At 38.7% G+C, this 25706-nt stretch overlaps 1 protein-coding gene across 1 annotated transcript in view; it reads right to left on the minus strand.

The window, feature by feature from the left end:
* Nucleotides 1–126: 126 nt before the first annotated feature.
* The window catches only part of EGFL6 (EGF-like-domain, multiple 6), a 34697-nt gene continuing 9117 nt past the window's right edge, over nucleotides 127–25706 (minus strand). Inside the window, exons 4-11 of the mRNA XM_010191704.1 lie at nucleotides 25517–25636; nucleotides 21707–21841; nucleotides 19799–19921; nucleotides 11462–11791; nucleotides 4318–4398; nucleotides 3212–3298; nucleotides 1579–1844; nucleotides 127–773 (exon numbers count right to left, since the gene is read on the minus strand). Of these exons, the coding sequence (XP_010190006.1) occupies nucleotides 678–773; nucleotides 1579–1844; nucleotides 3212–3298; nucleotides 4318–4398; nucleotides 11462–11791; nucleotides 19799–19921; nucleotides 21707–21841; nucleotides 25517–25636 (1238 nt within the window). The 3' untranslated portion in view covers nucleotides 127–677. The remainder of the gene's footprint in view (nucleotides 774–1578; nucleotides 1845–3211; nucleotides 3299–4317; nucleotides 4399–11461; nucleotides 11792–19798; nucleotides 19922–21706; nucleotides 21842–25516; nucleotides 25637–25706) is intronic.

The following is a 25706-nucleotide window of genomic DNA, read 5'->3' on the forward strand; positions in this document are numbered from 1 at the left end:
AGTGACTCCACCAGTCGATCTCCTTCTCACATCATGTGTTAATGATGAATATTAAATGTTTATGAAGCTATAAAGGGATAATTTCTAAACAGTGGTTTGTGTGACTCAGACACTGATGACAAACAAGATATTTTACATACTTTATTAGTAATGACAATATTCCTCAAAGACATGATTCCACTTACACCTTGCATAGCTTCATCAAGAAGGGGATAAAGCTCCTCTTTCCTTTTACTTGCTGAATAGATTGAGTATCTGCACACTACATAGGAAGTTAAAATTACAGCACCAGAATTAGTAACATCCTCTTAAATACTGCTTTTTGTTCTTGTAGAGTAAAAGAAATGAGATAGACTGAAGAACAGCCTTGAAAAGAACTTTAAGGAATAGAAGCAGTAGAACTTGTAAACAAGGTAGACAAATAATACTTCAGAAACAGTGACTTTGAATTATAAAATACAGTAGTGCCACACTTAAAGCACGTATTAGAATGACTCATAACAAAGTGTACTCTGCATCTTGCACATGTCAGTTTTTTTGTTTTCATTGCTGCACTAAGTTTAAGGCACAGTTTTTATGGGGTTTTTTTGTTTGTTTAATAAAGGATAAAAAAATACACTACTAGTAAGGCAAATACTAAAAATAGGATTAAATCCAGTATACTTAAATATCCGTTATCAGGTATCTTCTGGGCATAGACCAGAAATTAGTATAACATTGTCCACTCCAATTTCTCCAGTTTTGCCCTTCCCACGTTCTGATTCAAAAGTGACCTGTCATGAGAAAAGAGATTAACTGTGAGAATTTAGTTTATCCAACCATTTAGCAACTCTTAATGTTAATTAGTTGTAATGTTATATCCGAGGACTTAATGACTTAAATCCTTGCAGTTTTTAGAGCTTCTGTGTATTATCTGAACCAGACGGATAATCCTCTGCACAGATTTACAATACCAAGTGGATTCTTTTAATAAGATTACTTATTTTCATTGTACAAAGAAAATGCAAATTGAGTGAAATCCTATTACATTACCGAATGTGATGTTCATGCATTCACTCCTTTTCTTGAAGATATTACAACTGTTCATTTTTTATCTATTTGGATCCTTAGTTTTTGGGTATATGTACTATATATCTTTATATATTTACTGTGTCTATATAGTATATATAGTAGAGTATGTATACTATATAGAGAGAGTAGGATCATTTTTATGAATAGGATGCCTGGGTTTTTATTTTATAGTCTGATTCTCATTTATGTAAGGGCTTTTCTGCATCATTCCAGCAGTGCAAAGAACCTTAACAAGAGTTTGCATTCAATTTAAACTCACAGTACTCGTTCATACAGTAGAAGCCTTTACACAGCATTGAAAATGTTCAGCCACATAAATGAAAACCAGTCTCTAGCATTTCAAAGAGAAACTTGCTGAAGCCCTGCTGGAGGTGGTTCTCTGGGCACAGTGTTCCCTGTTAGCTAGTGTGTTCTGCTCCTAGGGTGACTGCCTGCACTTGATTACACATGATGTTAATTAAGCTGTTGCATAGAGTATTTGGCTTATAAATTGTGTTTTATACTTACACTATTGGTTGTTTCAGCCCCCTGAAATATCTCTATTTTTCCAGTTCTCCACCTTTCATCTTTCCCTTTGTTCTGCTCCCAGACAGGAGCCTTTCTTTTGTTTGCCAGGAACACTCGAAGTGTCCCCACTCTCTCACCAGCAAGCCGATAACTGAAAATCAAGCAGTAGCTGCTCTTTGGTTTGAGGTCAGTGAGGAGAAGTTTTAGGCGCCCCATATCCTTCTTGTGCCCCACAAAAGCTGGAACTGCCATGTAGTACCCATCAGCTTGTAACGAAAAAAAAAAGGAAACATGTCTGTAATGGACTTGTGTTATTTATTAGCAAATGGAATACATATTTGCTAAGAAAATACATGGAAGCTGTGTTACTTGAATAATTTAAAATCAGACTGGAGAAAAGCAGCAGGGAGTGTACTTTGCAAGGAACAAGCTTGCACTGTTGAAGTCAGATCACTTTACAGAGGAGATGAGTTCATATTTCACTGGCAATTACAGTCATCCTTCCTTGCACTATCATCCAGAGGTGAAACCATCTGTTTTTCAAATGCAACAGCCTGAAACATGCTGCTGTGCCTCTGTGGTCAGATCATTTCCATTACTTGAGGTAGCTCAACACTCTCTCCACCATCCTCTGCCATGATGACAAAGTCATAAAGGAACTGGTTCTCCAAATCCTGGAGAACCAATGAAATGACACAAAGTGATAAAGGGATACAACATCTAGGACTGTAAATGAAGTCATAACCAGCAGATACAAGTTCAGGGAGATGGGGTAAAGTCAAGGTATTCTCTTCCTGGAAGTGACATCAGAGAGAAGGGACTTGGGGAAAAGGAAATAATGTATGGAGCAGGAGAGGAAGGACTGGAGAAGAAAGACTGGGATGCAAAGCCTGTGAGGGAAGAGGGAGTGAATGAATGTGTGTGTAGGGACTGGAGCAAGCGCCCTGCAGGATCCACAGGATCCAACGGTCCCTACTGCAGCAACTTCTGCAACATATCCTGTGTCACAGGGGAAGAGACATCCTTTCAAAGAAGTTTCTTCAGCCAAAACGTTTTGTCTATACCCACACAGCAGTTACACATTGCACTCATGGAGCTCTTTCTCAGGTTTTAGCAGGCCTGCTGTTGGTACCAGGTCAGGTATTGGTTGTTCCTGAACAGACTCCTGCCCTTGGGTCATTCTGAGGAATGATGTTGCTGGTTTGTCTGGCAGAGTTTGAGGTTTCTGAGCAGTTATCACAGTGCTGTCTAAGCCATGTGAGTGACTACACTGCCACATCCATCTAAATGGCAGATGTGTGGTTAGATGCCCTATAAGACTTGGAGAGACACAACACGTAGCTAGTAAGATTTCCATTGCTTTGTCCCTTGCAATTCTGAACAGTTATATTCTAATAATTTTTCTCATCTTTTGATTTGTGTTGAAATATGTTGCTGATTACCAGTTGCCACTGGATCTTTCAAATAAACTATTTTCACTCCTAGCATTCTCTGCCTCCTTTTCTTCCTTTATAAAAATAACCCACTGATAGGAAAGCTAATTCCTGCTTCTGTCTTCCCCTCCATCCCCCTTTTTTTTGGAGGTGTTGAGCCATCAAATCAAAGCATAGCCAGAGGACAGATATTTAAATACCTCTATCTCGATCAGCAGGATTCCAGTCAAAGTCATCCTCAGCATCTTGTTTCCAGTCGCAGACTCCTCGACTGAAGCTGCAATCAACTGAAAAAACAATTGGCAATGGAGACTCAGAGAGAAGAGGAGCACTATATCATAAGCACTGATAAAAATAATTTGCTCTTTCTTCAGCCAGTTATTTATGGATAAGTCATTCTAAAATTTTCTACAATCTGAGTTCAGATAGTGTTGACATAGGTTAAATTGCAAAAAAATCAAAACATGAGAATTAATGTAACAGTTCTTTCTTTAACTCACAGGAAAATCTGGTGTGTCCTTTTACTGCCAACTTCCCGTCCGCACATGAGTTTATACGCTGGGACTTCTGTATAGTGAGTGCTTGAGATCATCAGGTGTAGTTAGAGGTGTTAAGTTTTGAACCCTAGCATCATAAATGCTTTGGGATCTGCCAACTTTAGAGCTTTGCTCTTCTGCATTTTGTTACACTGCTGTAGTTGTAATCAGTTGAGACACTCAAGCTCCAGTTCTATCCTTTGAAGGAGAAAAGCTGGCCTCCTAATGAATTGGGAACTATCATAAATTCATAGCCAGGCTATTTAAGATTCAGGGTAAATATTTACTCAGTCTTGTTCAAGGGAAACTCCTATTGACTTCTGACAGAGGATCAGGAGTAAAAAAACAAGATAATATGGCTGAAGGACATTGGCAAGTTGTTGCGTTCTATGCAACACTCTTCTAACATTGTTTCATTTTACAGGCGATAGAAATGACTTTATTTTTTCGTGGCTATGAAATAAAGTGAAATTCAATTGCTAGTCAAGTTTCAATGTGGGATAACTTTCTATAAATGGCTTATAAACAGTTAAAGTAAATTTGGAAAAGGACACAAAACCAGCTTCTCTCATTGGAACTGCCAGAATGGTTTGGCCAGATAATGTCTCTAACACACTCACCAAAGCTTTCTTTCATGTTAAAGGCTTTTAAACTGGTTTTGGCTTGGCTAACATAGGTTGTCATGAAAACATACAACACACAGGCAAATAAATTAACTAAATTAACTAAATTATTAATTAATAAAATACTGTAGAATAAAAATAATCTACCTTCTTGCTCTGGTCTCGACAGTGGAACTTTCCTCTGTGCCAGGAGAGGGCTGAAGGCAGCTGCTTCTTTCACCTTGGGAACTAGGGAAAACAACTTGTCAAGTGCTGGGTCATCACAGGAACAGAAGATGGAACTTTATTCCTTTATACTAGTTGTCATCATTTATTTCAATTACTTAATGCATGTGTTTTCCACTCCACCACCAAACTCGCACTCCTAACTACAGTTAGATACTAACTCTGAATTTTAAAACTTTGTTTAAATTGCTGTTTTCCACAGCACTGTGCCTTCTAAGTTGTGGAAAATGGAGCTACAAGATTCACAAGTTCATAAAACATTGAACATGAGGTTTTTTGACTTTGTGATCTGTTGTCTTGCTACAAAGATTCAAGTACCTGAACTCTACCAGACAGTGAAGACAACAACTCAGCAGCCTGGCAGCACTTCACCAACAGCAGGCTCCATAACTGGTTACTGTCAGAGACTTTGTAAAAGCCATAAACGTTGTGGCATCAAAGGTGCACAGCTTTGTATTCAGGTAAGTGATAGCTGGTGCTGCTGTAACAGAAGCAAGGAAATTGTATTTCTGAAGCTGTACTCTCTGCTGGGGTGAATATTCTCCTGCAAACCTGATCAGCTCTGCTGTCTGTTGGGAAGGAAGGGTGCAGCAACCCTACCTCTTCCTCACCCTCCCTGCAGCAGCTGGCAAGCACAGCCTAATGTCTCAATAACCAGTCCTGGTGGAAACACTCAAACAAGTTCTTTTGTAAGACTTGGTTGGCGCATCTTGTGCCAAACTGGAAGGGTTGGTACAGAAGCATGGTCAATGAATGCTAGGTACGTTCTTGAAGACACTGGCCTAAAGGAGGCAGTTACTCAAGAAGCACTAATTTTCAGCAGCAGCCTCAGAAACCAAAGGAAAACCTCTCCTGTCTGATGAGCTACAAAGATACAGAAGCTTGCAAACTCTTATTTACTCTGAGTAATACTGTAAACTACTTTAAAAAGTATTTTTAAAGTTCTGTGATTAAGCTTCTTTTGTACTATTTTAAGTGACTAGTAGAGAAGTGCACTCACTAAAAAAATATAGTCTCAACTTTTCTGTGCAAAGCCTGTGTAAGTAACTAATTACACATGAGATAAAGGCAAGATCCGCTTACACTGGAGGAGGATTCTATCCTTTGCAAACACATATGCAGATGATACCTATGATATATACTTACACACCTATAAAAACAGGAGGATCTTAAATGTGCAATTTTAGAGGCGTGAGAGAGGATCCTTTGGATTACTGCTAACAGAGGTGTCAGTGGAAAGCCTAACAAGCTGAAGTTAACTTTTCGGCCACACCACATGGGAAGCAGCACTAACAGAATCTCTCACTGTTGACTTCCTCAACAGTACCAGATGATAGGAGCTATGGAAATGAAAACTACTTTCCCCTACTCAGCATTGTATCATCCTTGGTATTAGAAAGTCACAAATGTCAAGTCATTACTTTCACATGCATGCATATTTGTTCAGAGGGGAGTTTGTTCCCATAAGGTCCACTGAGCTAGGGCTTTCCATCAAAACACTCCAACATACTAAGTCGTAAGCATATACTCAGTTTCAAGAATATATTCACAACTCACTGCAATCCAGAGCCTCCTAGCACCATAAAGACTATGCCATCTACTTAACCTTTCTTCTCCTTCAAAACTGTCAAAAATTGCTGTGTGTACACACAGTAATGAAGAGGCCCTGGAGGCACTTCCAAAGGTGCTGAATTGAGATGAGAAAGGGGACTCACGCAATCTTAAGAGCTTTCTGATGAACTGCCAAGAGCGTGTCCTCTCTTGTTGCCCTTGCAGCCTTCCCCTCACCCAGGCCATTGCTTAAATCACTTGGATGATATTCTTACTTAAGGCAAGGATTAATATATCTATGTCCAAATTAATATACGTCTACATATACACAATTAGGAATAGGCACATAGAGATGAGGTGTTAAGTTTACTGTCATGCCATAAACTTGGCCTTGTACTTAGTGAAAGAGGCTCAGGCTGTAAAAAACCTCACCAAAATGAAGAGAGTTACTAAAATATGATCAGTTCTAGAAAGAGTGGAGTGATTTAACAGAAGACAACAGCTGCCAGAATGTTTTATTTATTGAGTTATTGAATTACACTTCAATTCACTTGAGGGATATACATGCAGGTGTAGCTGTGCGCTGCAGATGCTTCAAGTGAAGAACTGTCATGCACATAAAAAAGCCAGATTTTGTATCCAAATCTATTTTTGCTTCCAGCATCAGGCATTACACTCAGGCTCTCCATTTACTGGAAGATATCATCTGTGTATGATGAGAAACTGTAAGATTCAGCTTACAGAAAAATTTCCAAGAAACCTTACCTCTTGGAATGTGCCTACATTTCACATCAGAACATCACTGGAGATACTCAGGATACAAAGTTCAACCCCTTCCAAGGTACTAGGCAGGAGTCAGGATTGCTCTTTTCAGCAATTCTGCTGTCAAGTGATACTTGCAGAAAGGCAGACCTCATCTCATGTTCCCTAAGAACATACTCTCTGCAATAAAAGCTCACATACATCCCACTTTAGGCACAGTGGAGTCTATCCTTTCTGAACTGCTGATGCCCACTCATCTACTTATCTGCAGCACTAGCTACTGTATAATCTCTACATAAAAAACTCTTCTTATCATGGTGCCACACGTTCTTAACCATTGATGTCATCATGATACTCTTATGAGATAAGATGGGTGGATCTTATGAGCAGGAATTAGTGGCAGAGAGAACTAATGCCCAGGTCTTCAGAGGTGCCTATGAAACCACCACCGATTTCCATAGGAGTTGTGTCTATGAATGTCTGTGATGAGCTGAGCAGAAGTAAATCGGTGACATTCTGGTCCTGCGAACAGCCACCTTGTTGCTGACATAGGTTCTTGTGTCTGCAAGAAATTCAGTGTTGCATTCGGTGACATATATCTGAGTATCCCCCCTGTTCTGAGGAGGGGGAATCTATTTGAGCCACGTTAGGTGCAGTTTGTCAGTGGTATTATATATCAGGAACTGCAGCAAATAGACTTTCTGCAAAATAACCATCTCTTATCTGGCTGAAAGTACTTCCCTTAAAAAATAAGAGGACTCACATAAACCAACTGTGAAACTACTGAGGATATCTGTAATCATGGAATTGCTTCTTAGTAATAACCTCAGAAAATGAGAAAGCAGTGCTGAAAAGAAGCAATGAGACATTGTTCTAGTATAAAAATGCCTAAATAGAGTGCCATGAAGGGGATTTAGAAACAAATTTATACATGAAACTAGAATTCCACTGTAAAAACAGCAGGCTTACGGGGAGCACTGTGCATAATGAAACAGATGAGGTTTGAGAGCCACCTCCTAGCTATCCCCCTGTCCAGGGATCTCTAGGTAGCTGAGTAAAGAAAGATAACAGACTGGCACTAAAAGATATCACAGAAGAGCTGGTTAGGTTCAAGCATATCCTTTCATACAGTGCACAGCAGCATCCTCCTAGAAGTGCAAGCAGACACCAGATCACTTTGCCTCTTTAAAAGGGTTGTTAGCACTGGTCTGCCAGTTGTGCCAACTCTGACTACATGAGCTCTTGTTTGGAGCTGACTTGCACCTGGCTTGCTTGGAGCACAACTGGAGTGAGCTCAGGTCTGCCCAAAAAGTACCGCGCAGATAAACAAGTCAGTCTGTAAGTCAAAGAAGGGCCAATGAGATAATGAGAGCAATAGGAAGTTTCAGGAGCACGTCTGGAAAAGCACTGAAACTCCAAACCCACCAAGCACAAGCTCAGTAGAATAAGTCTGTGGAGCACAGTTTCATGGGCACCCTTCAGAAACAGCACAAAAGCACTGGTAAGCAACTGGTATGTGACTCTGTGGTGCTGGAGGAGCTCACTGAAAACACTGATAGATTTTCCTTTATGTGCACTTGATTTCACCTCTCTGCTTTGGCAAATGCTGTATATGAAATTACTTCTAGTGCATTTGGAACTGACGTTTTGGTCTGAAAAAATATGGCTTGGTTCGTAGCTTGGAAGCAATTTTCTGTTTGTCTGCAGTAATGCATGTGCTATCCCTAAAGCTTTAATTCCTTTTTTTTTCCTGTTAGTGGGACAGTATTTCTTATAAATCATCTATGGCATCACATTTAGCTCTGGCTGAGGCAGCTATACAGGAAGAACAGATATATAGCAGAATATAAGCACTCATGTATTTAAGTGTGTTAGTTGTGGGCAATGTGGTATATTTTTATTTCTTGTTATGGCTTTTTGATTTTTCCTCTTCTCTGGAAAATGCCTATGCCTGGTTTTGCCCAGGTAGTCTAGGTAGTCTAATTGTCTAATGCACAAAATTTGGGAAAAGTAACTCACTGTGGGTAATTCTAACACGTAGAATTCTGAAACTGTTGCATGTGGGAACTCTCACAAAAATGGTTCCCACTGTCATTCTAACACTGCTCTCCAATGTTCACAGTCCATTAACAAACCCCAGAAAACCAGAGTGGGCACTGTAAAAAAATCAAGTAGAATATAAGAGGCAGTAAAATGAAGACTAGCTTCCTATATATACAGCATATCACTATGCGAGACTCAAAGGAATATGCCACATCTCTGCTACCACATCCTCCTGGGAAAGAATTACACGTGCCAGATGTCTGACATCTTTTGAGCCTTTTATCCATAGCTGTGGACTAAGCTGTGGTCTGAGCATTATTCTCTCACACAGTGGTCTAATTATCCAAAAAGTATGAGATTAAGAGCAAACATCCTGATGAACTGAGAGAGTCCTCACGTTCAGAATTAAGAGCCTTGAACCCAAAAGAGAAAGAGTCCACTTCTAGTGTTGCCAAATAAACCAGAAAACCAAAACCTTTTTATCATTCTTGGTGCTATCAAAGGAAAGGGTGTCTGTAATGAACATAGCTGGCTACAGGACACTATAGGAGTGTTTTAAGCACAATATGAGTTTCATAAACTGACAAACTACAGAATATGGAATTTAGTTGCAGTTGTCAGTACCACGCTGGATTGCGAATGGTATGCAAAAAGCACTGAAATGTTAGAAAATGACAGAATTAAGGTTGTGCACTCCAAGTTCACCTCTAGCTTGAGTGTAGCATCTGTACAGTCATTACTTACATAGCCAAGCACTTTGGTCCACCTCTCTGTGTCTGCTTCCATGTATAGGAAGGGCATTTCACACACAGTAAGGAGCTTTTCAGTACTTTGGTTTTCTCTCATTTTCTATACATCAGTTTTTGCAATCAATAGGACAGAGTCCTGTTTATTAAACTGCACCTTTCACAGCAAGAGCGTTTAGTAACTTTAATCTCCATATAAGAATTCCTTATTTTCCCTACAGTATTCTTCTGTGGTTCCCTGTATAATTGTTATGTAGCAAAACCACTATGATAAAATAATACATAAATTTAAAAATAATAATTAGGATCTCTGAAAAGTGTGACCTATGCATTTTTCCTAATTAACCACCCTTCAAAGACAAACAACACCCATATTAATAATACAAAAGGCAGATGCAATGTGGATACTTGAGGGGATTATATGGAAGAACTTAACGTGACAGTAAAGGAATCACTGTTGATTAGACATCAGCAGAGGAGGGGAAAACCCTGATATGTAAATTTACGAGTTGTAAATTTGAGGTAATCATGTACTTCAAAGGATCATTCAATATCATTAAAAATGAAAGTGATTTTAAAGCCAAGCATACAAGCAGTTAAGTGCCTAAATTATGACTGAATTTTTATAATAACAAGGGTCAAGTATAGCATATGGAAATTTAAAAGTAAAGGAAACGCAGTTAACGTATGCAACCCATCCTGAAAGAAAAATGCAAATGTCACAATGCCTTAAGTGCTATACATAGCTAGTATCAAACAAGAAAGCCATAAATAATACAGAGTTCAGACACTTAATGAAACTACAGCTTGGGCATACTAGCATCTCTGTATCACGAAGCGCACCATCCTTCTACCAGTACCCCTTGGCAAAATAAAATCTCTCTGGCATGTTCAGCATATAAAGCCTTTATATTAATAATGGAAAAATCCAACCAAATGTGGAATAAAGCAGTATAGGCAAAAATAGAAGAGCGCCTTTGTCCTTTGTATTCTCAAATATATTTAGGCGAATAATCACATTTTTTCTTGGGTTTCTTACAGTAGTAATATTACAGACCATTTTTTCCAGAGGACTTTAAAATTATCTTTCCTTTAAAGAAATTATACTTATGTCTTTTTGAACCAATAGCAACAATTTGAATACTAACTTAAAATTAATTTGTGTTCATTTTTATCATTATAAAATATGATCTATAATTCAAAATACTATGGGATATATTTATTATTTTTCTATACTTTGAAAAAAAGAAAGTATCACGAATAAACTATTAGCAGGGTATATTTTTAATATTAAATGTTTTTGCCACTACCTTGAGGAATGTTTGACTGAGCCAGATGTATGTCCTGATAAATTACTAATGTCAGAAATCAAACAAGGCTCCTGCCCAAATACCATCAAATGCTTTATATTTGAGAGTGTCCATTCAGATAAACTCTCACCTTTAAACAACAGGGATAAAAAAAACCCTCTGGGATTCACAGTGTTACTTATCTGTTGGGAATGACTTGAACAACAGTGATGCCTATTATTATTTCCAACACTAGGACACCGAAGTCTACGTTTTCCCTCTGAATGAACACTACTTAGGATGATGAGCATGCCTATCACCAGTCAAAGCTAATTACTGCCTTATTTGTAATGAAGCATCACGCTGTCTTGTTTTGTTGGGGGTTCTGTGGAGAAAATGCGGAGAACGCATATGCTATGTCCAAGCTGCTCTGAAAGCGCAGCCTGCAGGGGGGCTGTCAAGATGGTGCGCCCCCTCTCTGCTCACATTGGCTGCATGAAGATTCCCCTAAAAGGGACACGGTACCTTTACTCTCACTAGTAGGTATGTTAGGCTGCTTTTCATGCTCTACAAGTAAAGTCTGATAAAATGGCTGTAATGCTTTCTGGTGATTTTGTTAGTGTTTACATATATTTTTACATTGAAACCATATTAAAAAAAAATTAATAAACTTACAAAAGACGTCTCCTCTAAGGCTTTGCTCATGGTCAATTTGATTCTCAGAATCTTCCTTCTCCTCTTCATCTGACTCTGCCTCCTCCTTTTCTGCAGTAGCTTCAGTTTCTTTCTCTTCCTCAACGTAGCTCCCACCAAAATCAATAACATCTTCATAGTCCAATAACTGCAAGTGGGTCTTAGAAGCCGGTGTCAAAGCTGCTTCTGGGATCACATTTTTGATTGTTTCATGCTTTTTCACACTGTTTTTATGTACAAGAAGTTTCTTAATTGTGTCCTTAGCTGTGCCAGGGATTCTTGCAATTTCCTTCACTGATTTTTCAGGGATAACTAGAACCAAGAAGAAAATACTAAATATTCATCTAAGGAATCATTCAAATACTAAATATTCATCTAAGGAATCATTCAGCAATGACAACATTTATAAATGGCACCATGGAGTCCTTTAAAATGTCCAGAGACCCATTCAGCCAAATTGTCTACTACAAGATAGAAGCTCAGCTCAGCACAGAACTGAATAAGCGTGTGTGTTTAGCTTTGTTGTATAGACAACCTTCTGTTTGAGTTACAGTGAAAAGATCAAAGCGACCCTCTGCCATAACCTCACTTGGACTCCTCTGTAACACAGGCCATAGGATCCCTTACATTAACTATTTGTACACTGGAGCTTGGGCTAAAAAGAATAAATATCCTTCTTCTATTTGTGGACTATAAAAAATTGTCCATGGAAATGTGGTTCCCTGCATAACAAATGTCAGCCTGAAAGCAATGAGCAATTTTCTTAGCTATCTTTTGTGAACTTCTCTGGCCTAACTTCCCTTGTACCACAGGCTGAAAGCCACTGAAATGGAGCGTATTCTGAGAGGAGAAATATCAAGCCGCTTCATCACATTTCATTTAGCTCTAAGGCATATTTAGTTCTAGGGGGTAAACCTCAAAAATTCAGAGAGGCATCCAAGAATGCCCAATTATTATCTTCTTGCAATTCCAAGGTGGACTAGAATGCAAATGTAAAATTTCCTGAGATTTTTACAATATTATGATTCCTCTTGACTACAAAATACTAAAAGGATAAGCAGCCTTGTAGTATCTTACAACTTTGGATTCTGCTCAGAAACATAAAGGCTGCCAAAAGTGAAAAACCTAAGAGTGAGGTTAAAGTCAATCGAGAATGTTCAAATCTGTAAAACAAATGAAAAAAAAATCTGAATTTGGTGGTTTTCCTTTTATGAAGTATAGTGAAGTAAAATATCCTCTACACCCAGGCAAAAACTTCAAAACATTAATCAGGAAGAGAATATTTTTACATTTACACGGCAGTCCTGATTCTTGAATCTTCCTTTCAGTGTCATTGTATTGTGTTTCAAGACAAAAGCCTTTTATTTCTTTTAAAATTCAATTTTTCTCTTTCTACAATCATCAAAATATGTTTGAATGCCTGACCAAGGAACATTTTTCATAGCAACCCATTTGAAGATGCATTTCTAGGGATGTGGGGAGGCAGGACTGATTTTCCACTGGTGGTGCGACCCAGTAACAGTGCAAAAGGCTCCTTTGAGGCAGTAGGTTGGCCAGCTGTTCTTCATATTCTCTTAAGACAGAAAAATTATCAGTTTACATGAAATGAGAAGATATTTTAGTTACTTATTATGAAGAACTTGCTTACTATCATTGCTATAGGATAGTAAACATATAAGCAAGTCACTTAGGTTATTTCAACTATACCATTAGAAGTTTTAAAAAATTTTTAGGCTACCATCTGTCATCAATATGCTGGATATGATCAGCCTCAAAGCAAAAGAACAGACTAACTGATCTTTTTAGTCTATTCCAGATGTGCTCTTCTGTCATCTGACAAAGACTGATGGCTCTTTGTGCCGATGGCCAAATCATAACTGAGGGCTAAAGCCAGGACTACTATGGATCAGTTTATTCAAGGTATGTGTACAGTACAAAGCAAATTCAAAGGAGAAATTATGGTAATACTGCAGGTGCTGCTTTTTATCAGCAACATTTTTTGCGGCTCAATGTCAGCTGAAACTGTGCCAAAACTAGGACTGGAAGAGTTTGTGTGATAAATATGCAAGTTTTAGAGACGACATAAATCTGAGGAGGTCTAGTTTGTGAGATGATCCCATCCCACCATAAGGATTCCACTGGAGTTAACCAAGTCCCTACCTGTCATAGTACCAGACCTGTACCTCAGTACCAGCGCTGAGGAAGAGAAAGTCCTTGTGGTTTAAAGTCCATGGCAATGGACTTTGAGGCTTGAGGCATTGAGGCTTTTGAATCAACTCAGGATTTCATGACTGCTATATGACTAGTCAGTATGCAATTATATACTGAGCCCTCTAGTATTGGCCACAGCCTGCATCTGCGGGGGTGAGGATGAAGGACTGGTAAGTAGGATAGCACAGCCATGTCATAAGCTACTGACAGCCTTCTGCATTTTGAGTCATTTATGTGAAGTACCTAGGAAATAACGAGAGCTGAGCTTACAGTGTGCTGTACAAAAGCTCTTCCAAAGATGGAGACTGTTTCCACCAATGGGTCAGAATAGCCATATATATTGCTTCCCATCTTTGATTCTCGATCAGTATTGATGCTGCAGTGCACACAGTAATTCTTGGATTGTAAACGGAGGGGAAAGTCAGCTGTTTTTATTTCCCTCTGCTTTTGCTCTCTAGTGATTGCATTATTAGGGCAGGAATACGTTTCTATTTTGATCCTCACTTCGTAGTAATGAAAAACTTTATAGTCGTATTTTGTGACAAGTGGACTGGGCTTGTAACCTTGGGTAGTACTTTTTTCTGTGTGTTTCTTTTCATAGAAACATAGCAGAAGAAAAAACACCAGTTAATAAAATAGAACCACAGTCTAGTAGGAAAAGGGGAAAGTTCTCTGAATTTATATTCACTCCTGGAAAATATAATCCCATCACTGTGAATTCATCACAAATCAGACTCCTTTGGTGTGCTCACTGGAGCATTTGGATTTTCTGGGGCTGCAGTGTGAGGTATAAAGTAAATTGACACTGATAAAAAAGAAATTGAAATTGAGGATTTTGTTTTTCTTTTCCTTTGGTGAAAACTTGTAGTCTTGCTTATCAGATACATGCAAGTAAATTCTTTACTAATAGTCCACTAATCGAGCCTTTCCTCTGGAGGGTGATATTATGAAGGATGTAAGGTTCTCTGGGTCTAAACTCAGAATACAGTGATAAAAACTAACAGGAAAGCTTCATTCCATACAAATTTCCTCTTGACAATCAGTAACAAGAAACTCCAGGCTGTTAATAAAGAGACTATGGGGATTTTCAAGCCAGGACTGACTGCTCAGCAAACCTGAACATCTGCTTTTAGTTTCAGCTTTGAAGTCTTCCTAATGAAATGAAAAATTCTTACAGCTCAACATAATAACCTCTGTGGTGTCAGCAAACCAACCTCCTTTTATGTGCAAGACTAAGCAGTGCAGAAAATCAACGGACAGGAGTGACAAAAATAGGGGAATGGAAGTGTATAAATTCCCATGTGCTTGCAGGCTCTGGTTTGCTGCTGCAATATGAAAATCTGCATGCTCATGAGGACAAAGAGTGACTAGACATTGAGCATATTTTAGGATATGTCACTAGTATCCTTCTAATCTGCATTCAGCTTTAGAGTAGCCTGAGGTATGGATTTAAGGCTTTTTAGGTCTACCTATGAATTGCAGGAGGAATAATCCTGTGTAAGGATAGACCACCTTAAACTCAGTCTCTTCTGTTGAATTCACTGCCTATGGACTTGCCTGAATGAACAGCTCTCCTATGACAATCTGAAGTGCTATGGCCGAGGCAGTGATTTCTCAGGACCCTCTGCTCCAAGACATTTATATAAATGCACAGGTGTTGCTCACAAACATTTGTGCATTTATCCACCCACATGACTGCACAGACAATTTTGGAAAGTGAAAAGCAATGGATTCACTTCATCCCAGCTCTTCTTTATGTGTCTTCCATCAGGACACGTGTAGATTAACACCTCCTGCTCTTATACAGCTTGTGTTATTGCCCTAGTATGAAAATATCTCAGCCTTCAAAGGTATTTTATTTCTTTGAATTAGAGAGAATTAAAGCAAGAGGTGGAAAACCAAAGTCAAATGGTGGCTGAAAGCTAAAAGTAAATATTTTCTGTCATCAATGCTAGATTATAAGACCACAGAAATGGCTTGGTGTAGGATGTCTAATGGCCAAGTTTGGAAGTTGAGTGGAAAAAATATAGAAAGGGCAGATGCCACCCCTCTGTTCCTGTGCTGTATTGTGTACAGGGAAATACTCTGTGGATGATACAGGAGAGGGACAGACAGTGATCTGTTTTCCTCCCACAAGCCCTGTGACCACAGGGTCTGGCTCAGGCTCTGAACGTAATGGGGCTGCAACAGGACACAGCTTGCTCTGCACTCCAGCAGGCACTGCACTGCTTTCACCTTCACACCTATCAATATATTATTAAAAATCTGGTGAGAGACAAGGCTAGGAGATTGGCTTACAAGTCCTTTTGTAGCTTCCTTTGTAGCATCTGTATATAAAAGTTGGGAGAGGGGATGAGGGATACAGACAAACATTTACCTCCTTTAGGAGGAGACTGTAGATGTGAGTAAAGATTAGGTCAGCAGGACACAGTTTCAGAAATGAGTGTAAAAAGTCCTTGAACTCATAATGATGGATGCCTCTTTCAGAGAGTCTTAAGAGGGTCTGAAAGCTTTCACAGATAGGTTAGAACACAGACTCTAGACTATTACTCTCTTTTCAGCTCCATGGAATATCATCTACCAATACATATTCCTAGCCTGTTTAATTTCTAAAATTCTTACAATCTTATTTAGGGAAGAATGCTTTGAGAAATCAGGGCAAGTTCATCATGCTGGACTGTGCTTAATACATGACTATGCCAGCCAGCAATGCTTCCAGCAGGGAAAGTTGGATGACAAAAGCTGAAGTGTTATTCATTAAAGGATGACAGCAGTACTGGCTCCACACTGAATTGAATAATAAGAATCTCACCAGTGATAGGACCAAAATGCCTTTTTACGCTTTGAAAAGTTATGATGTCAAACCCAACTCAGGACTGGCAAGTTGATAAGAAAGGAAAATCATATATGGGTTTTATGAGTTACTGTGTGAGCAAAAAAAGAAACTTGAGTAACGGACAAAGAGAGCTGTCATGACTCTATATTGCCATTTAGATATCCAGCAAAGCATAACGAAGAATTGTAACCTCTGCCTCCAGCTGGGCAATTACAAGAGTGCCAGTGTTGAGCTCCTTAGAGTAACACCTGAAGGTTGTAGGCTTTAAGTTAGTACTGCTTTTTCCTGTTATTTTGTAGCTTCCTACCAAAAAATGAATTTAAAAAAGGCTCATTTTTCCCCCAAGAATCTTAATTGCTTACAGAACCTTGTGAGACCCTATTCTTAAAAACTAGAATACACATAGAAGTATGTGGTGGGGGAAATGTGGTTTTTCAATGCACAATAGGAAATCAGGAAACGTATGAACATGAGAACAGCAACAGATTGCAGCAAGATAGAGGCCAGATGTGGAAATGGCTAGGATGCTTTTAGGGAGCACATGAAAGGTTACACCTCTATAGATTCTCAGGTGAAATGTGTGCTAGAGACAGTTCAGAAATAGCCTCCAAAGTTTCATGTGTAAAGGCGTACTGAATGGCAAAAGGGTGCCTGAACTATCACAGGTCATAGCCATACAAACAACCCTGTTTGCAGCTTTCAGCAGCTTTCTCCTAAGTTAGTATATGGACATACAGATTCAATGAAATTATTTCCCTCACCTTCTGTGCAAAGGTGAATTTTACATTACTTCTGTTATTAGTTTATTTGTTAGCATGAGGAGATGTAGCCATAGAAATTTTGTTACAAACAATGTATTTATTTACACTCATTTCATACTCTGAAAATTAAGCTCTATATTAAAATGTTTTTCATTTGTTATTAAAAGCTAATACTGCTGCCATGGTAGCCAGTTTGTTACATATTAGAGACAACTGCTATGAAAAACTAATGGTTCCCTGTGGAAATGAGATTTCCACCCTGTGAGAATGATTATGTGGAGTACTGAGGGAATAAGTAAGAAGCCTTTCTTTTAGCTGCAGCACAACCCCAGGCCCATCTGCTGGGAGTGGGATGCGCTGCAGGAGTTGCAGCCTCTGCCACCAAAAGAAATGTGAAGTCACAGCCTCCAACACCCAAATTGCCAGGGTGGTATTCTCATCCTATTAATCCCAACAGCAAAATTTCCTTTGGTTTTCCATTTCCAAAGGTTTTCCACAATTTCTGTATGACATGGAGAACACTTAGTGTTTCAGCGTAGGTTGGTACATCTAACTGGTGTTTGTGTCACTGTTCAAAAAAACATTTTTCCAAATAGCAAAACACATGTTCTACTCCCATCAGTTACACTGACCAGTGTTTACTGAGGATTGCAGAAACATTCAAGGTTAATAGAATCTCCTCAACTTAAAAAGAGGAGGTGTATGTGTGAGAATTACCACCGGAGAAACCAGCCTCTTCTTAGCACCACTGCTTTTCATGTTTTACCTACCACTGACTCTGTATTCCCACCCCCCCTCTATTCTTGTATACATATTTCTAGCTAAACCCTTGCCTATTGACCTTCTGCCTATAGCTCTGATTTCTCTCATTACTGTGTGGTATTTTATCCTCTCTTACATTAAATCTCCTTTCCATTTTGTCTTCTACTAGTTTTATGAATGCATGGATCCTTCCCCTTCCAAACAACTAATGGGCTTCAGTAATTGGGAATATGACATGAGGAAATATGCAGAGAGAGAGCAAACAATTTAAGACAAACACCAGTGAGAAGATAGAAATCACCTGTCTTCAGCACTGATTTTTTTACAGGGCTAGACATTAAAAATGTGTTGAAGCCTCTCCACAAGCTAATATATTTCCTTTGCTCATATTTAAGCAATTATTCCTGTTGAATAGTTTCTGCTTGAGGAAAAAATATTTTATATATAGACTTGGTCAAAAGGAGATTTTTCTTTGAAATTTTCAGCTTCTTATTAAAAAGGGAAAAACAAACAAAAAAACCTCCCAGATATTTTTGCTCAGAGATGTATTATTTTAACATTTCAACTGTGGTACTTTTGTTTGAACAGAACCATATCAAGATACAGCATGTCAGTTTGCTTTGATATTCTATTAGGTCTCAAGCCCCACTGCATCCTTTCATTGCAGTAAGCTGCAGTGACCTATCACAAGGGATGTGGTCTAGCAAGCAAACTGTCTCACAACATTGAATTTGAGCATGAAAAACCTTCTAAACAGCTCTCCTGTGGTGATCTGTGTCCAAATGAAACCTGGAGGTTTTTGTGTGCTTAGATTTTCCCATTAAAAGTCAACATTTTTTACTGGAAGTAGAAACTTAATGAAAGTTTAACTTAATGATGTGGTATTGGAGGTTTCAATTACTATGATAATGGGAGTAGGAACATGAATAATAGAGAGACTCGTAGAACATCTTTGACCATGAAGTATAATAATAAAATATATTCGATCGAGGATTACTTGAAAAAGACCCAGGAAAAAAAGGTTTATATATTATGTAGGCTTCATCTGCTATAGATAAGAATTTTTAAAATGTTTTCACAACATCTTTTATTCAAAAAATTTGAGCAGGACTCAGATGTCCTCTGGAGGAAAACATCTCTAGCGAAGTTGCAGAAGAAAGCTCTGCCAGGTTTAATAAAGGCGTTAAATTAAAGGGTTCATTTAAATATAAAGACAAGAACAGTCTTTCTTCCTTCTCGGAGGGTCATATTCAGTTAGGACCAGGCAATGACACCTTTATAGGAGGTCTTCAATATTCAGTAGAAAAAGGCAAAATTATAAGTGAAAATAGTTTAGCATAGAAGTCACAGCTTTCCTCCCTTCTCTCACTTTTTGCTATGTTAGCTTGAAACTCTTCCAGAAGGGACTGCACAGCCCTCCAAGAGCCCAGACATGGGAGTTCAAGGAAAATACACAGTAGTCTCTTTAAAGATATTTTCTCTGTTTCTTCAGGCCAAATTCTCTTCTCTGTTCTACTTGCAATCACTAGTGATATTATGAGTCTTGGGAACTCAGGCAAAATAAATTTGAACAAATAAGACTTGTATTAACTATGCAGTGACTCGTACAATCAATACATGATTTTGTGGAGAGGTCTTGCTTGGCTGGTATTGCAGCACTGTTCAACATGACATTTCTTTAAAAATGCCTTATAATCACCAATTATTGAAGAAAATACAGTACTATTCCTGACATCCAATGGTACTTACCAACACAATCGAATCCACTTCCTCGGTAGCCCTGTTTACATGTGCACTTGAAGGATCCTTCAGTGTTGAGGCACTCTGCATGGAGGTTACACCTGTGTGTATTTGTCACACATTCATTTACATCTGGGGAAAGAGATAAATGCTTCAGTGAAAACTGTGTTGAAACCCAAACTTCATGACAGCTTTTTTGTGCCAGTCAGCTGTTTCCAGGTATTGTAAGCACTACTGTTAGACCAAGATAGTCCAAAGACTATCTTCTGAAGGCAGAAGAATTCACACTAGAAGAGAATCCTTAACATCAGCTCCAACTGCACAACTACTGGTATACGCATCCATGGGAAATATAGAGCTTCCCAGTAAAGACAAAGTGAATGTAGTGATTTTCTGGCTGAGAACAGGATTAAAACTGTAGGTTGTACACACTCTTCTATTAAAAAAATGCGAAAGGCACCAAGAGAATGTGTGACATCAATTCATCAATTAAAAACCAGTTCACCAAATCTTTCTCATTCTTTCATTCAGTCTAGAAGAAACACAATAGAAAGGAACCCTGAGCATGCAGAGATGTTGAGATATTCTGTCTACCTCTAACATTCCAGCACACATATGATGCTGTATAAAAAAAGTATAACCAGGAAAAATTCTGCAGAAAATACTATGTTCAACTGACAGCAAAATGTACCGGCATCAAGAGTAACTGAATTTGCTCTCCTTTTTCCTTATTTTACTACATCACAAAGGTGTTTTTGATTTCTCCCACACGAGGGAGCCAAGTTGTTGCACAAATTTTTGCACCACTTGCATTTTATTCAGATTGGTTCACTTTTAGCAGCTGATAGGCTCTCTCATAATGTAAATGAGCCAGTAGACAAGTAGCAGGAGGACTGACTCAAAAATATGGTATGTCTGAGAGTGAGATTCAGGTTTGCAGATAAATCCTGACTACTGAGACCTCTCCAGTTTTTCTCACATGCACACATATTGTATGAAAAAGTGTTTTTTCCACTTTATAACACCCAGAGTTTGCGTACAACAAGAAATGCAAACTTAAGTCTCCAAAACTTGCCTTATGATCCCCCTCTCACCCCTAACTCCCATTACCAAGCAAATATAAACAAAACCCATGAATTGTCTTTTGTATGTTCTTCTTGTAGCAGTTCCAACACTTCTGGGCCCTCCTGTAGTCATCTACTTGAACAATACCGCTGCAGTGCCTTCTACAGTAACTTAGACTTTGCTGTTCTTCCACTATTTGGCTAACGGATTGAAACAAGAGTTAAGGTGTTTTGATATTTGTTTTAACACCTGGGCATGTCAAGATAACTTTTTGCCTCTATTTATTTTTGTTTGGGAGAAAGAGAGAGAGACCTTAGATGCAAGAGAGACCTGAAAAATAATTAAAACCTACTACTACTTCCATACTTTTTATAAAAAGTGGTACACTGTCCATCTAAACAACTGTTTTTAGTTACTAAGGCACTTGATTCACATTCCTCATTAATGACAAAAAAAAAAAAGAAAAAAGAGATTGTGGAACTGCTTGTTTGCCACAGGTTGAAAGCCATAAGGACAAAAAATGGCTCTTAACTAGACCTGTACCAGAAATAGCACTTCTTTGTAGTCAACTGTTGCTAACTTACTACGAGCCCTTGCACATCTTGACTTGAGGTACAACGAGGCAATTTAATTAGTAAGTGCCAGTGATAGGGTTTTTCATAAGGCCACAAAGAAAACCCAGGGAAAAATTCAAAGTGCCATCAAGAATATTCTTAGCTTGACATCTTTTATCCATTTCTGAGGCCATACCCCCAGACTAGGCCATCACTAGGCTTCAGGCAATGACAGGAAAGACGCATGGTGTGGAAATGAAAAAGAATGAAGAAGGAAAAATTATGGGCTAAATCTTACCTACACAGTCATAGTGGTCGCTGATGTATTTCAGTTCATAACCAAGCTGGCACTTGCAGTAGTAGCTTCCAAACGTGTTGATGCATCTGCGGTTGTAGGGGCAGAGAGCTTTGCCAGTGGAGCATTCATCAATGTCTAGAGCAGGAGAAAGGATGCCAGTCAGATCCATGAGAAAGTAAAATTAGAAAGCAAGAACTAGTTGGGATTTGCATGAGAATGGTTTGGTCTTGGCTATCACAAGTTTAATAAATAAGTCCTATAATTTCACTCTTGGGGGAGGCTTTTGCATATGTTCATATGAATGAAGCAGGAAAACTTTATGGCAGATTTTGAGACCTGGCATGGTAAAAGCCAGGGTAATTGGGGACACTCCCCACTGGGGACAAGGATTTGCCCTAAGGTCATGGAGCAGGGCTGTGAGGAACTCCTTAAATTCCATTATTTCCCTGAGAAAGGAAATGTCAGAGAATAGTTTAAGAGAAAGTCTTGGAAACAGGAAACCGAGAGCAACAACAGTTGTTCTACTGAATTTCTTCACCTTCCTTTGCTGGGTGAAGTCAAGACATAGGGGGAGAGAGTTTCCAGACTCTGCGTGGTCTGCCCAGCAAGGTAGATGTTTTGGAGAGAGAGAGGCTTGGTATGGGAGGAGCCTAAGAATATTATTCAACAACCACTGTAATTAAGTGTTACTAATTTGATTTGTTTTGCTGTAACATCAAATCTAAAATAATGCTAGCTATGATACTTGGCATTTGTCCTTCCCAATCACACTTTAGCACACAGCAGTGACTTCACATGAAATTCATGGTGCCACACTGCTGCCCTTTACAGCTTAGAATTGCTGTGAAGTGCTGCTGGACACCACAGTTGGTCTTTTAATGATTTTTACCATTATTCTACAGGGCTTAGGTGATCAAAAGGATGTGGACAACAACAGGAAAAATATTTAACAAACTTGCAGTCAAAATCTCTACACATTTCTGATGAGGATGTCTGCTCCCTAGCCTCCAGGGGGACCATGGTCTGTCACAAGCTAAAGGACAAGCCTGCTGCACTCAATCCTAGAGTGAAGCTTATGTCTGGAGTGAACACTGAAGACTCACTGTACTGTTGGAAACAACAGGTTTAGGTTTAATTAAAATTTTTGATCTATAATTGTTATTTTTTTCCTTCACCTATGCACATGTAGAAGAGGAAAAGTGAAACACATCAACACCAACATGCTGCTCTGCAGCTTCTTAGGAGGATTAAGCTAAGACTAATAGCCAGGGATCTTCAAACGTTTATCTGTTTAGAGTGTTTCTGTGACTAATGCCAGAGTATTAGACTATCTTATAATCTATTAAGCATCTATTATGCTATACAGCTGGAAGATGCTATCTCTCTCATTTTAGAGATGGAGAACTGATGACATGCCACAAGTCATGCAGAAAGAAGAGGTCTGATATTTCCAACCATTGGGCATATCTTTTTGTCTATTTCACTTTCTATCATATGTATCAGCATTCTCTCAAATCCATTTGAGCAGGCAAGTTGAATACAAGTAAATGCAATACAAAAGAATAAAAATAGTTGCCTGTATAATTCAGTCAGAGATTTAAGAGAACCACTCATATTGTCTATTGTATTCAAATACCTATGTCTAAAATGTTCACTTTCAAATAGCTCTTAAATAATTCAGACATGTTAACTGTGACTGTTAGTAGTCCAAGAGCCTTGCTGATTATTCAAAGCAGGGCATTTTCAATTACAGAATCATTTAATTTGAAAGAAAGAAATACTGTTCTCATGTTGGAGTGTTTATAGTTCTGAAGTTGAGCCAAGTAGCCATATGGGTTTATTTGACAGTTCCTAAAAGTGATAAAGTAGGCCCAGGCCATATCACCTTCACATGTGATGATACTACATCTGTGTGTTAAGGAGAACAATTCATATAGTAACTGTCCTTCTACACAGCATTGTCTCTTGGTCAACGCATTTATTTAATATTTGTTTGAACTGTTATGTATAATACTGATTTGGCCATTGGAGCTAAAATTAATATTTTATGTTTGAATGTTAAACCTCTCAAAATCTAAAACATCCTTTAAGCTGCAGAAATCATTCAACCAGGATGTCTTGGTAAGCAGCATCTGAAATGGATTAGCTACTGTTACTCTTTGCCTGTAAGGTATCATTGTCCAAGCCACCCTTTATGATTTGAAGGACTTACACAATTGTGACAGAAATAATGCAAAACTATGTGAAATCATCATTAGGTGTGTTGCTAAAGACATTTTAGTAAATAGTACCCGTTGCAAAAAGTTTTCTCACAGAATCACAGAATGGTTGAGGTTGAAAGGGACCTCTGGAGGTCATCTGGTCCAACACCCCTGCTGACGCAGGAACATCTAGAGACGGTTGCCCAGGACCACATCCAGGCAGCTTTGGAGTGTCTCCAAGGAGAAATTTTCATTGTCTATTTTCCACTGTTTTTTGGACAGCTCTGGGAAATGAAATATTTCTCAGGGGCAATTTTCAGTCTTCTATGCTTGCCTGAGTAGAATAAAGGTTAAAAACACCCACAGAATGTAATTTCCTGGGGTTGATTAGGGGTATTTCCCATGTAGACATCAGATGAAACCAGGAAAGAAAGACTAAATAGGGAAAAAGGGACAGTAGGAAAGAAGGAAACAAAAAGTATTTTCTGGCTTTTTTTTTCCCAAATTAATATTATTAAAATGCTACAAGTTAGCATTTTACAGGAAAATGTACTTGCTGATCCAAAAGGACAACTTGCATTTCAAGAATGAGCTAAAGCTATCCTAAAAAAGAAATCCAGAACTGAGAATTCTTTTTTTTTCCCCACATATGAAGCTCTGCTACTGGTCTTAAATTAAAATGAAATGTCATAAAGTACATACAAAGCAGTATTTCCCTTACATTTAAAGCAAAGAGTAGCCAGTCTGAAAAATGAACAGCTTCAGAGCCTTTCAGGTTTGTCTGTGGTGAACAGCAACAAGACTATTCCAGCTTTTGGAAAGATGCCTGGTTAGACCCTGGACCTGATTTATCAGGGTACAGCCCTGCTGATGCTGGGGTCATCCATGCCTCCTGGATCATTCCCTCCTTGAGAAGCAGAGAACTCCTCCCTGACATAATCTTCACTGCCCCTTCTTCTCTAGTTGTTGGAGTAGTCCCTGCTTTGGGGGGTTTGCTACATATCTATTTGGTTTTGAAATGAGTTCATTTAGCTTCAGTATTAAAACAGGTACAATTTCAGCATTGGATTACAATGCTGTAGCACTGCTTTGTCAGGTGACAATGTAAAACCTGTATCACAAAACATGACCAAGTGTTGTAAGTAATGCTTTCTTCATCAAAGGAAACCCTCAGGTTAAATGATGTTGAGGCTTCTGGAGAAAATCTGGAAGCTTGTATTGCAGGTTATCATAATAAAATTAAAACCCATCTAAACACAACCCCGAAATTCTCTAATGCATTGTGTCAGTAGGACAGCTTCCTGCAGGCAAAACATCAAAACAATGTAGACCTCAGAGCAATAGGGAGAAACTAAATCTGTTAATGACTCCAAATTATGTCAAAACATTTAATTATTTATTGGGGAAGGGACTAACCCAAAGAATTACATGGCCAACATTACAAGAACAGTTTTTTAAAAAGCATGCAAGCTTTACATTACACTGTGAGTAACAAGAAGCATTATTCAAGCCACTGAGAAGAGCTAACTATGTATTAACCTTTCCCCAGACTATTTAGTTTTTGAGGATCCTATAGAAAAGAAGCTGAGAGTAAGCTCTCTAACCATACCAATGCATGTCCTTCTGTTTGGTCCCAGCTGAAGGCCACCTGATGGACAAAGACACTGTACCTCCCCTTTGACTTCTTTGCATCCATATTGGCAATTCACCATGGCACATGTCCTCGAACCTGAAACCAGCATTTAAAATAACAAAAAGAGGTCGGAACACACTTAAAATTTAGATCTGGATGAACACAG

Source organism: Mesitornis unicolor, unplaced genomic scaffold (assembly GCF_000695765.1).
Source record: "Mesitornis unicolor isolate BGI_N332 unplaced genomic scaffold, ASM69576v1 scaffold2249, whole genome shotgun sequence".
NCBI lineage: Eukaryota > Metazoa > Chordata > Aves > Mesitornithiformes > Mesitornithidae > Mesitornis > Mesitornis unicolor.